Below are 13,305 nucleotides of genomic sequence, written 5' to 3' on the forward strand. Positions count from 1 at the left end.
CTTCTGATGAAAGACCTGCTACGAGATATAGCTTTACTTCCTATAGATAAGCTAGGTATGGATTAAGAGGAGGAGTAATAGTAGCATGAACACCACCCACCGACCAGAGGGATTGTGAAAGAAGAAAAGAGGAAAGAAAGAGAGAGGTAGTCGCAGGTGGACGACGCTGTTGTTTCACGGCTCGTACAGCAGCCTCTTACTCATTCAGTTAAGGAATGACAGATAGAAATGCCGACGTGAAAAGTCTGTTGTGTTCCGTCTCATCTTTGTTTTTGAGGGTCTTTCATCTTCTAAAGAAAGAGTTAAGAAGGAGTCTTCCGAGCGGCACTTCGGCGGTCTTTGGTTGAATCAGAAAAATACACCTCAGATCCTACCGGTCTTCTTCACCGTACACATCTTTCCTCTTTTCTTCTTTCTCCTTCGGTTCTTCTTGCATTGTTTCTCCTTTCTTTTCTTTTCTTTCTGTCAATTCAGACACTCACCTTACCTTTTAGCAAGAAAGTCTTCGCTTCGCTCCCTCCTCTCTTGTCCAATCACGCTAACACACTTTCGCTCAGGACTTTTCTTTCCTTTTCATCCTTCTCTTTCTTCTTCTCCACTTAAGACCTTTCTTCCGTCACTTTTAGTCCTTTGGTGTTTGTCTCTCCTTTTTCGCTCTGCCTGCTTTGCCGTATCTTTCTCTTCTCTTCAACGAGGAACCAACTCCCTGTACACTCTTCTTCCTCTTCAGCATCTTCTTTCTCTTTTCTTAACTCTTTTACTATTTATGATCTCTTTACCTGTCTTCTTGGCAAAAAGGAGCTTTCATTCAAGGTCTCTTTCTCTATACAGTTGAAATTCCTCTCGACTCTCCCGTCTTCACTTTCTCTTCGACTCGCTCCGTCTTTCGTCCTTCACACTGTACGTGTGTGTTCATCATCGTCTTCTTCGCATCGCCTTTCCTCCCCCCCCCCTTTCAAACTTCTTTCCTTTCATCTCTTTCTCTCCTTCTTTCTTCCTTTTTTCAGCTGTTTTCTTTCCTTTCTCCCTCATTCTCAAGATGTCGTTTTCCGTAAGAAAGAATACTTCAGTGCTTGAAGCGGAAGCTTCTCAGACAGCCCTCGATTGTTCTATGACGGGCCTTCTTCCTTCTCCGCCAAGAGATACGACCAACCCTGTAGTTACGACATCTTCAGTCTTAGGGATTACATATAAGGATGGAATTCTCATGGTGGCTGATACCCTAGGTAAGTCGTTGTCGATCACGGAGCAAAACAAGAAGAAAGCAGAGAAAGGCTACATCATTTGGAACATAGAGGAAGTATTATGTACACCCCCCTCGGACACGCGAAGCCTCCTTGACCGACAATACCTCTATATACATTCTTCTACGGATGTTTACATACCTACTTACTCTATCTACGTGTATCTCCCTTTCATATGTATGTAGGTGTGTATTCCCTCATATGACATACCAGCTTACTCTGTGTCTATGCATGTATATATATATATATATGTGAATATATATGTTCTTGTATATGTGTTCTTTTCCATTCTTCCTGTCTCCATATATTCCTGCATGATGTCTATTGTGAGCCGGTAGACTGACGACTACCTTGGAAGGAAGGAAAGACAGCGATGCATCTAAGTATACTTCTTGTATTCTTTCTCGCCCTCAACACTTGGCTACTCACATCTTGTTAAAGTATGTATCTCTTGTCTTTCTTCATCAACTACATCTTCCTCTTTCATATCTCTCTCTCTATATATATATATCTGTCTATATCTATATGTGTTCACGCTTTGTGGAGATTCTTCACGTGAGCAAGAGGCGCGCGTTCCTGACGTAGAGTTCGTACATCTCATTGACACCCCCCGTATTTCTTCACAGCTCGCTACGGGTGTGCATTCTATCTCTCTACTCCTTTACTTCCAGGCGTCCCTTCATCTTCTTGAATCTTTTAAAGATCCCCCTATGTACACGTATATATACTCCACAGGTGCACTGCTGCTACTAGATCCTGTTCACGTACCATCAAGGAGAAAAAAGGTCGAATTTCTCTTCATTCATCCGCCCTTTCTTCAATCGTAGACATCAATCTACTCTTCACATAGAACGATATCTGTATGTATCCTCATGTATGTGAGTGTCTACATCGTGTCTATCTTTCAGTCTTTTCTTCGTTTTTCTCCTTCTCTTTTCTCTTGTCTTACTTTCTCTCCTTCCCCTCTCGTCTCTCTATATGTCTCTCTCTCTCTGTCTTTCTCTCTTTCTCTGTGTGTGTCTCCGTAGCGTCGTATGGCCGTATGACCCGGTTCAAGGAGACCTCGAGGTTTTTTGCTTTAGGGGGAGGAGCCAAGCCCACGACGGCTATAGGAACAACAGGAGACTATTCAGATCACCAAATGCTCCAACGTACACTCGAGCAGTACTCTCTTAGAGAATTTCTATATGATGACAACTGCAATAAGGTAGCCGCGACGAGCAACATGAACAACACCACAGAACTTAGAAGAAAAGGAAAAAGAGTCTTCTTCTTTTAGCTCCACCTATGAGGCACACGTCCACTAGATAGACAGATGCAAGATAGGTAGAGAGTTAGGTTGTGGAAATATAGATTGGGTTGAGATAAACGGAGAGTGAAGAAGGTATATGTGGATGAAACTAGTGTGTATAGGTGAGTGAGTGGTCATAGACAAGTTTATCGTAGATAGGTAAGAATGGGCGGGCAGAAGATAGACACGGCGTTCCTATTTCTCTTCTCTCGTTGTTTTAGTACGGAGGTGTCACCTAGGAGAAAGATCGCTCGGTCTGTCTGTTGTCTATTCATCTATATAGGGGATGTGGCTGTATTTGAATCGATATACATCAGATGGATAGGCCAAGGGTTTCTGATACCAACAGATACTATGGATCATATAGTAGTAAAATAATAGGATGAGCGAGTGGGAGAGATCGAGGTGTTCTTCTATCTTCTTTTTCTTTCCATACGGTCGATATGATGATATGCTAAGCTCTGAAAAGCGCATTCTCCGTCCTTGTGTTTCTTTTTCTTCTTTTCTATGTCTGTTGTCTCTCGTCTCAGTAGAAACGCAGGGTGGCAGGTTTTCTTTTCCTCAATTCTTCGAGATCTTTTTCTCCCTTCCTCTCTCACTCTCTCTCTGTCTGTCCAGCACCCTCTTGCATACACCTTGTACATCATCATTCTACATGCACATACAACGAGATATATATATATATATGTGCGTGTATCGATGTATAGATGCATGCATATATGTGGGTACCTTACTCAGGGGGAGCCGTGATAGAGCAAGCAAGGCATGTGGGTTTCTCTACTTCTATCTCACTGGTATCTACGTAGAAGTGTTACTCAACATAGATGTCTATATGTCTTTGTGCGTCAATATGAATCTACATAGATCCATGTATGTATCTGTGTGCGATGTTTTCTCCTTTAGACAGCTCATCAGTACGCCGCTTTACTATCTCGACTGATGTATCAGAAGAGATCTCGAATGAATCCCTGGTGGTTAAGTGTGATAGTTGCGGGGTATCAAGGCGACCATCTCCATACAACTTCTTCTTCACATCAAGATATCTCTCTCATTCCTCGCTCAGAAGGTGCCGATCCGAAGCTTCAATCAAACAAGCATAAACCCTTTGTTCTAGGCTATGTCGATATGTTCGGCACTTTCTATGAAGATGATATCATCGCTACTGGTAAGAGCTACCTACCACATATATATAGAGATATATCTACAGATACATGCCCACATACCTCACATAGATCGATAGATACATAGATCAAAGATAGATAGATAGATAGACAGATAAATTTGAAAACATCTGCCTGTATTGGGAGGTGAAAGTATGTACAGATGTGTAGACATGTATGTACACCTGCCTATGTGTGATTGAGTAGAGTGATCAGTGACTGCGGCTGGCATTTGGTAAGGAAAGTCTTCAATCTGTTTTGCAAAGCATTCAAGAGAGTCTGGAGTCTTTCTACGCATAGGCAGGCAGCTTGACTCGCGTATGAGGAGTTTTGATCTTCTTCTCTATTTCCTCGCTCTTTCCTCTTCAGGGTTGGGTCGCTATTTCGCTGTGACTCTCATGCGTGATCGACATCGCCCAGATCTGTCTGAAGAGTAAGAAAAGACACACGCACACCACGACTGCCATCACTAGTAGCAAACCCCCCCTCCCCCCCTTCCACTACTACTACTGCTACTCTTACTTACTAAAACTCCATAGTTATCATAGCTTTTCCTCGCTGCGAAGAGTCCGTATTTAGCTATGTCTATCATCTGTAGTCATCTCCCTCTCTCTCGCTCTACATACATCCATATGTAGTGAGTATGTAGATGACTATATACTCCTCTCACTGTGTACTGTATAGATAGCTTCGTGTTGCATTGTAGTGGTGGCGGAGAGCTTCCTTTTGTTTGTCTCTATTTGTGTGTGTGTATATGTAGTTTTCCTCTTAATACAGAGTGTGTTGTGCCGCTTTCTTTTCCGTTCACTGGGAAAGTCCTTCCGTGACTCGTTCGTGGCTGGATGCATTCGTTGTCTGTGTATGTGTTTGTCTCTCTTTGGTCCTATGGAGACAGGAGATAAAACAAAGTGTTGTATACGTCTATTTGCCAATGAACTCGCTGTCTAGAAAGAAAGAGGGAGAGATTTTGATCGACGGTTCTCTTTACATGTTGTGGTGGTTTGCTCGACTCGATTTCTCCATCTCTCTATCTCTTTACATGATGAGGTAGGCGATCTGTTGAAGTGGTAGACAAAGAGAGAGAGAGAGAGCATCAGTCGACTATTTAAGAATGAGCTTTTGTCTAGTCATGTCTGGTCATCAAGCTCTTCTAGCTACTCCTCTCTCTGTCCTTTCCTCTTCTCTCTTCTCACCGCCTTTCTTCTTTTTCTATCTCTCATCTCCTTCCCTAGATAGGACAGGGAGTGTGATAGATCTGCAACAGATCACTCAGACTGTCTCTGTGAATCTTGAAGAGATAGTACTTGTCTCTGTCTCTCTATGGAGGATGAACATGACCACGATCACATATGTAGACTAGTGAAGGTGCTTCTTTCTTTTTGTATTCTCTCTCTTCCACTCAGAGAGGCTCGTAAACTCCTTGAGGAGTGCATGCGAATTCTCTTCTATCGAGACTGTGGAGCGTCGAATCGGGTAGGCTCTCCTGGCTTGAATTCGCTTTCCTTCTCTACCATCGTAGTCTTCTCATCTGCTCTGCCGTCCTTCAGGTAGATACCCGGCTAGATAGCTAGGTAGGGGCTAGCCCGCGGTCTCTTCTCTTACATTGTCAGTTCAACTCAAAAGCTTCTTAAAACAGGATACATACAACGGATCATATGAAGTGATTCTCCATACACCATTCTGTCTCCAGCTAGCCAAGGAGATATTGTAACCTCGTAGACACCACAGGCAAAGATCGATAGGTGAACTTCCTGAGCCTCTCTTACGTGCAAATCATCTAGTAGATCATTTGCCTTTACTTCTCTTCTCTCTCTCTCGTCATTCGTTCCTCTTCTATTCTCTCCTCCTTTCTCTTTCTCTGTCGTTCTTTCTTTCTTTTTCTTTTGTCTTTCATTCTTTCTTTCTGCTGTCCTCTCTGTTTCTTATGGTGGTGCTTGTTTGTCGTGTGTGTTTTAAGATACAATTCACTAAGGTCACGAAAGCAGGCGTGGAGATCGAAGAGCCTTACGTCATCGATAGCAACTGGTAAGAAAAAAGGAAAGAAAGAAAGAAGAGAGCATGAACTGCTACAACTACTACGACTACTACTCACGTCTCCAATCGAAAGGAAGAAGGAAAGGTATTCTCTGCTGACTCGGAGATAAAAGTCATATATAGCCAATTCGTATCGTCGTTCATCAATCAGGGGGGTGCATAGATTAAAGATAGATTAAAGATAGATAGATTAAAGATAGATTGATAGAATGATCAGTCAGGGTCCGAGTGAGAAAGAATAGGGCGAGTGACGAAGAAGAAGATTTTCTTTTCAATAAGAAAGAAGAGGGGAGGTGTTTGTGATGGATGGTAGAGTGGTGTTGGTTAGTCTCCTAGGTGAGCAAATTCTTCTTTCTGTTTACAACTTATCTCGCTCGCTCTCTCTGTCTATCTAGCTGCTTTTTCCACGTGTCTACAACATTCATAAGAGACCTCTTTGTGTTCTTTGAACCGGAAGGATGGATGCATGCATGCACGGCGAAGTGGCAAGTCATTTCTTCTACATCTTTCTTTCTTTCTGTCTCTCTTTCTGTCTGTTTTTCTTCTTTTCTAGGGGGTATGAGGGCTACACAAAGAAGACGATGGATATGGGATTGGCAGGATGTGCCTGGTAGGAAGGAGAGAAAGAGGCTTTTCTCTCTTTCTTTCTCTCTTTTCTTTCTTCTCAAGATTTGCCTATGACGCAACATCTTTCCTTCTGCTAGGACTTCTTCATAACTCCTTCTAGTCGCTGTCTATCCACTCCCTCTCATGAGCAAGAAGAAGAGAAAGAAGAGCATTTCTTCTTCTCACCGAACTGTGACGGAGAGAGAGAGAGAGGGGATAGATAAAGAAAGACTACGCGTGTCGATTCTCTCATTCATCTTGGTCGTTGGGGAATGGAACCTCACCGAACCTCTGGCGCTGGGCGATTGCTTATAGCTTCCATCTGTCTCGTGTTCGCGTTTTTCTTTTCGTCTTTCTCCTCCTAGGTGGTCGAAAAAAGGACTTCTCTTACTACTACTGGTCATCGTCTGGTTCGAATCTATTACATATTACATAGAGAGAGAGGATAGATGGAAGGAGAGGGAGAAGGAAAGAGAGGTGACTTTGTAGTGTATGGTGGATGGAGGTGTTTGTCTCGTTTTTCTACCGTGTATAAGCCGGTGTCTCTTTGGACAAGGGGGTTTCTCTCTTTCATCTCCTTCAAAGTAAACACGGTGACCCGAGTGCATGTACATGCAGGAGTGTGTTGATATAGTCAAGCTATACTGTATGTACATACACATATGTAGGTATCATTCTTCGAAGACGGAATGTGTAAATATCTGTCTTCATTCGTTCTTTCTCTGCTTCCTCGTCGGTGGAACCTGATCGGATCGAAGGAACTGAAAGACTTCCTCTCGTCATGATGAGGATGACAATATAGATGCAGATAGACGCAGGGAGTAGAAAGAAGAAGAAGACTCTTCTTCTTTTTCTTTTCCTCTGTCAAAAGAACAGCGGGCATCCCAGATGAAAAGAAACAGAAGCAACACACACCACCAGCTGTGTGTCTCCAGCTTTCTAGTTGGGAAGAGACTCTCGTGATTCAACGAAACAGAGAAAGGGAGGCTCTTCTCTCTAAGAGAGAAGTCAAGTGAGTGACCCACGCGATGTCTCTCTCTGTCTGTTTGATGGCTGTCTCTCTAGTCTAGTAGAAGAAGAAAGAAGAGCAGTCAGATGAGTTGAGAGGAGAGAACAGATGACTTTGCTGCAGTCAATAGGGCAGCAGTCTAAGCAGTAGAAGAGGATTGAGTACTCATTCTTCTTTTCCATCGATGTATGTACGTATCTATCTATCTATTTCTGTCTCTTCTTGTCACTCACTTTCCCAGTTAGGCATACGTATGTATATATATATATATATACGTGTGGGCTTCTTTCTTCCTTCTGTAGGTGATGGTGATGGACTGAGTTCGAATTATAGAGTGGACTGTCACTATTACTACACACGTATGCAGAGGAATGTCTCTGTCTCTCTCTGTATGAAGAAAGTCTATCTAGCTTTCTCCTCTTCAACCAGAGTCTTCGCTAGGGAAAAAGAAAGGGAGTGTAAAAAAGAAAGAGACTCTTCTTTCAATCTTTCCTTCTTTTGTCGAGATGTTTGGAAAAGGAGGGACGATACGACAGCACAAAGGCCGAGAGACAGAGGGGAATCTCTCTCAGCGAGAAGAGAAAGAAAACTCTTTCTCTATTCTCTCCCGTCCTTTCTCTCCTTCTCCAAATAAAGAGAGTTCAATCTTCTGACTATCCACCAAAGACGCATAGATACATATCTATATAATATGGACTTTTCTTTGAAGACAACAACGACTAGAAGGACTTCCTTTCGTTCTTTGTGACGACAGGAAGAGATGGCGGCGTTCTTCTATGGTAGATGGATAGACTAAAGACGGCTAGGCAGATTTAAGAGAGATCGAAGATACGAAGACGATGGATAGTTGGCTGGGCTATGGATTGTATGTCTTACCGTGTTGTTATAAGGTAAAGTGTCTCTCTATCTCTGTCTCTGTTTTCTGTAAGATTAGATCACACACTAAGGGTTTGTTTGTCTGGCATGCATGCGCCCTGTGAAGAACCTCTTTCTTCTTGAAGACTCAAAGAAAGAAGAGGAAGAGTTGTTTCGTAGCACATGAGAAACGAAGAAGAAAAGTTCTGCTACTAGCAACACACAGGGAGACACACACCCTCGAGAAGTGAAGACGGACACCGAAAGGTTGGACGTATCTCTCGTCTCTTTCCTAAGAAACTTTTGAAGTCCAGTCACCATCTTCATATCATTGTTCTGTGCGAAAGAAAGAGATCAAGAAAAAAGCTGAAAGTGAATTGGTTAGATCCGACCAATCTCGGCAAAGAGCGGGGGAGAAAGACCACTGAGAAGAAGAGAGAACCTTCACTACCGCCTCTTTTTCTTTTCCTTTTTTGCTCAATTCTAGAAGAGCAAGAAAGAAAGAAAGCGAGAGAACTTTCTCACAATTCACTCTACTCTTCCTCCTACTCCTTTCTCCTCCGCACACTAGCCAACCAAACATACAGCTCATTATATAAGGCACTGCATACACATAAGGCATACACACCTACATTTTACATCCTTGCATTCACCCCTCCCTATTCTCCCCCCCGCATCCCTCCACCGTATTCTTCTTCTAATCTTATTCTTCTTCTTCTTAGGGTCACAACTGCCTCAAGCAAAAGGAGGGCCGCCCACTTCCTTACTTCCTCCCCCTCCCGGCACCGTCTCTTGGCACACCAGCCTCGTTCACTTGAACTTTTTCTTCTTCGTCTTTTTCTTTTTCTGCTGAATGAATGGAAAGAGAATTTCCTTTTATCGTTCGTCTCATCCATACGAGATATCCTTCCATACACTTTACCCCCAAGACTTCCTTAACAGCTAGCTCCGGAGGGTAAAGAGAAAGCAGTCAGAGAGAGAGGATGGCAGGAAGGGGAAGATCGATCAACCAGACAGTTGGCTCTTCTTTGAGTCGAAGAGACAGGGCCTTAGAGAGAATAGGAAAAGAGCTTCCTCCTCGTTGACGGCCAGGGCTCTTGTCCTCTTCTTACCTCTCACTTCTCTCTAAATCTACATCACTAGACTCCGTGGCGATGTATTAGAGTGAATAATATACATCTACATAGGAATCCCCCACCTAGATAGAGAGATATAGTGACAGTTTTCTTGGTTACACTAATTTCGTTTCATGCGAGAGAAATCCTTCAAGTGTACATACACCCCCGCATCTTTCACGGCTCTGTCTTCGAGGGTTTTCTCTTGAGAGAAGGGAGAAGACGAGAGAGATTGAAGTGTTTCTCAGCCCTCCTCAGCAAGACAGCAGGAGAAGAGCTAAGGTTATCTTGGAGAAGAAACTCTTGTCTGTGTTGATTTATCGCTGAAGGAAGTCCACCTCCATTCAGAGGACTCAAGTGCTTATACATACATACAGGTATGCACATGAATGAGTATCTATGGGGATAGAGTTGAAAAGAGACGGAGAGGCAAGCTTTTCTATGTGTATCTCACATTGTATTGTATGTATGTATGTATATGTATACACACATCCAAATGTTTTCTGTACAAGAGGGATTTACATCTGTGATACATATACAACTACTACTGCTGCAGGAGACGGCAGAGATACATAGATTGAAGACAGATATACTTCCCTCGCCTCATTCAGTGGGTGTTTGTAGGTCTATGGTGTAAACAGAGAAGAAGCTGGAGACACAGAATGCATGCATGACGATGAGGAGTCCATCAGAAGAAATGGTGTTGGTCTTTGTTAGGGGGTTTGTCTGTTGATCTTCATTCTACGCAGAAGAAACTTGACAATGGAGAGAATGAGAATCTGCTGAGCGTTATGGAGAGCATGCAATGAGATGGCTGTAAGTAGCCCACCACGCTCCATGGCCATACCCCAGACAAGAGCCTGAGCCGTAGCGCTAATGACTCGATTTGCTCCTATACATTCAGTAACAGAAGGAGAAGAAGGAAGTCTTGTAGAGGGGAGATTCCTCTCCCTGGTCTCGTGTCTCCGAATGGTAGAGGAAAACGAGGATGTATTTGTAGACAGATTTCGCGAGTTTTCTTCATCCAGAGAGCCTCTACAGAGGGAAGGAGAGGTGGCTTCATTCCCCCATGTGAGAAAGCACGGATGAGAAGATCTCAAGGAGATCAAAGAGGGAAAGAGTGACGGGAGAGAAGAAGTTGCGGGGGATGGTGAGGCCTTGTCTACATGAACCAATGGAAGAGAAAGAAGTTGAGGAGTTGTGAGGAGTGGAGATGATAAACCTAGATGTGTTGAAGGATGTGGTGAAGTCTTACTAGGAGAAGAGAAAGAAAGAGGGGTGGGTGTAGCAGGGATTTCACATGGTGGATGACGGGGCAGAAGCAGAAAAGACTTCTCCAGTGTATGGGAAGGTGAGGAAGATTCGGAGGCTTTGCTCATTAAATGAGAAGGTAAGGAACTCTTTAGAGAAGAAGGAGAAGAAGAAAAGGAGGGAGTAAGAGGAGAAGAGATGTTGTCAGTCGTGACCTTGGCGTCATAGCTGTTTGGTATTTGGTAGTGTGCGAGTCCAAATAGAAGAGAAGTTAAAACGATGCGGGTGACTTGAGACACAGAAAGAAAAGGAGAGAGAGCAGATTCTTTACTTTCCTTTGAAGACGGTTCTTTTCCTCGTGTATCAGACGTAGCAGGAACAGGTCTCGCACAACAAGAATCACCGGTATGGGCTGGGAATCTCAGCTTTTCAAGAGGATCTCGACTGCGTCGCTTGTCATCGACGCTGAAAGGAGTCGATGCTCTGCCTGGATTGATAGCATTGTGGCAAGGCGACCCTGTCAGATTACTATTGACCACCTTGTTGTTTTGATGTAAGGGTAAGAAGAGAGGCGATGACTCTGAATGAGAAACGCGGGTGTCAGTGATGGTGTCAGTGGAGTAACAAGGAGACTTTGAAAAAGAAGTAGTAGTCAGAAGTAAACCTCCGAGGAGAATCTTCTGAATCATCCATCGGAACTGAATTTCTTCGAGAAGAGGCGCTATGATGATAGCTTGAATGGCTACATGAGACGTATTCGAGAAAGCAAGACGTCTGCGGAGGGTTTCATGAACGCGACTGTGGAGTCGGAACAAAGCAAGACATGATAGAGGAAGTCTAGGGAGAAGAACAATACGATTCAATGATAGCCATGCATTCAAAGATAAAGACCCTAGAGAAACAAGAGATGTAAGAAAATGCAATCGAAGAAAGGATGAAAAGGAAAGCGGGAAGAAGGAATGTCTGAATGAGACAAAAGCATCCGATCGCAGGAACTGTTGTGGCACACCATGAGAAGCAACGTTTTCAGAAACATAGCTTTTGATCTTCTTCTGTAATGAAGCGAATGAGCGAGGAAACGAACCGACTGCAGTTAAAATGCTTGAAGTCGAGGGACCAAGTGCCTCTTTTTGAGGAAGATGCGGAGAAGACTGATGCGAGGTCGAAGAAAGAAGGCATGATTCAAGCGCCGGGGTGTTGCAGCAGTGGCGAAGAGAACCCTGGTTGAAAATCCTCAGACCGGAGACAAGAAGAGGGAAAGAGAAAATGAGTAAAAGAAAAACGACACTCGAGAGAAAAGCGAGACAAGAGAGAAGTCTGACAAGCCGACTACTGCATTGGCTTTGATTTTTTGTAACGCAAGACTTAGACGAACAACAGACACAAGACCGGAAGTTCATGCTCCGTAAACACCACTCATCACTACTGAGTGATGATGGAGGAATGAGGAACGAGAGGAATGCTCGGTTGTGGAAAGAACTATAATCTTTGCTTTTCTCTTCACACCGAATCACCGCCCCCTTTTCACCTTCTTGGTCGACAACTCCAAATCCAGGAGTGTGTGGATGAGAAAGAACGGACATCTCAGGGTCGTCGTGTTTTTCGTGTGTTGCAAAAAAGAACCTTGAGACTGGGAAGAAGAGACAGAAAGAATTGAAGCATGTTTCCTGACAAGATGGTGTGTTGATGAGAGAAGACACTTCTCCGCTCGCACACGGACGTGAAGAAAGAGCGTTCATTCACTTCTCTCTCAAGTATCCGAGTAGTTGATTTTTGTGTCGGGGTGCTCCACCACTATCTCACCAACCGGTGGCTTTTCTCTTAGCTGGAGCAACTCAGTTCGTCAAAATCCTGAAGAGAACGTTGGCTTCTTTCTCACACCCTCACTTCCCGTTGTGTCCTTGAGAAACGCCGATCGATGGCATGCAGTTTGTCTTCAGCGCGCAGCCGCCCATGTCGCATCTTTCTAGACAAAACCTTCGAGTCCATTTTCTTTGCTTTCCTCACTCTATCTAGCCCGCCTACCCTACCCGCCACATTTCCTCGCCCGCCACCCTAGCCGACGACATCATTTGCCACACAGGGACCACCAAGGAAACTACGGGGGGTCCTAGCTTTACTGCCTCTGTAGCATTATGAGGGCTAACTCGTTGTGTATGCGCGCTTCGTTCTACAGTTGTCTGAGAGTTCTTTTCTATCTAAAAAAGATCGAGCACAGCATGCAGGAAGACGCAATGCGTCTGTGTTGCTCCGTGGAAGTCAACGGCACTCTTCTTAATCTTACGGTGGGTGGGCATCGGAAGGTGTGATGGGAACCTCCATACTGTGGTACCTCCTACTACTGCGAGGAAACTTGCGCGAAGTGTATGATCAGCCCTGACCAGTTTCCGGTTCTTCCCTTCGCATCGCAAGAAACACTCTACCCACGTAGACGAACACGCCCCTGTTTTACACCTGAACCTATTGGTTAGACTTCCCAGAAGAAATCCTCGTTTGAAAGTAGGTAATCCCAATTTTGTGGTTTTCGTTAACCCCGAAGGGTCGAAAGGGTGCACCGCTCTCCCCGGGGGTGCAAGGGGGAGGCGACGCTTGAGGGAGGTCTGAGCAAGCTCAGAGTCCTACCCTCCCCAAGCAAAAATTGATGTGACATAGTTGGGTCCAGTTGGACCCATATCAGTTGTCACACTGATAAGAACAGATACTACACTTGATCATAGCCAAAAGGCCGAGAAGGTATGAA

At 44.2% G+C, this 13,305-nt stretch overlaps 2 protein-coding genes across 2 annotated transcripts; one reads left to right on the forward strand and one right to left on the reverse strand.

Annotated features, from left to right (window-relative positions):
• Window positions 1-207: 207 nt before the first annotated feature.
• CSUI_001286 (20s proteasome subunit beta) lies at window positions 208-7,145 on the forward strand. Its single transcript, XM_068061492.1, has 7 exons — window positions 208-1,226; window positions 2,273-2,451; window positions 3,439-3,700; window positions 4,065-4,128; window positions 5,099-5,168; window positions 5,653-5,720; window positions 6,283-7,145. Exons 1-7 carry the CDS (start codon window positions 1,040-1,042, stop codon window positions 6,341-6,343), a joined length of 891 nt encoding a protein of 296 aa, XP_067926527.1. The 5' UTR covers window positions 208-1,039; the 3' UTR covers window positions 6,344-7,145.
• A 1,145-nt stretch (window positions 7,146-8,290) lies between these two features.
• CSUI_001287 (caax protease self-immunity protein) lies at window positions 8,291-13,075 on the reverse strand. Its single transcript, XM_068061493.1, has one exon. It carries the CDS (start codon window positions 12,302-12,304, stop codon window positions 10,028-10,030), a length of 2,277 nt encoding a protein of 758 aa, XP_067926528.1. The 5' UTR covers window positions 12,305-13,075; the 3' UTR covers window positions 8,291-10,027.
• Between the last annotated feature and the right edge of the window lie 230 nt (window positions 13,076-13,305).

Source organism: Cystoisospora suis (assembly GCF_002600585.1).
Source record: "Cystoisospora suis strain Wien I chromosome Unknown contig_505, whole genome shotgun sequence".
In the NCBI taxonomy this organism is placed as follows: Eukaryota; Apicomplexa; class Conoidasida; order Eucoccidiorida; family Sarcocystidae; genus Cystoisospora; species Cystoisospora suis.

What these genes read in the sequence shown, in the direction of transcription:
- CSUI_001286 (XM_068061492.1), top strand. Translation starts at nt 1,040, where the DNA reads ATGTCGTTTTCCGTAAGAAAGAATACTTCAGTGCTTGAAGCGGAAGCT. An exon ending in AGATGATATCATCGCTACTG is followed by an intron (nt 3,701 to 4,064) that starts GTAAGAGCTACC and finishes TTTCCTCTTCAG; the next exon opens with GGTTGGGTCGCTATTTCGCT. An exon ending in TACGTCATCGATAGCAACTG is followed by an intron (nt 5,721 to 6,282) that starts GTAAGAAAAAAG and finishes CTTCTTTTCTAG; the next exon opens with GGGGTATGAGGGCTACACAA.
- CSUI_001287 (XM_068061493.1), bottom strand. Translation starts at nt 12,304, where the DNA reads ATGAACGCTCTTTCTTCACGTCCGTGTGCGAGCGGAGAAGTGTCTTCT.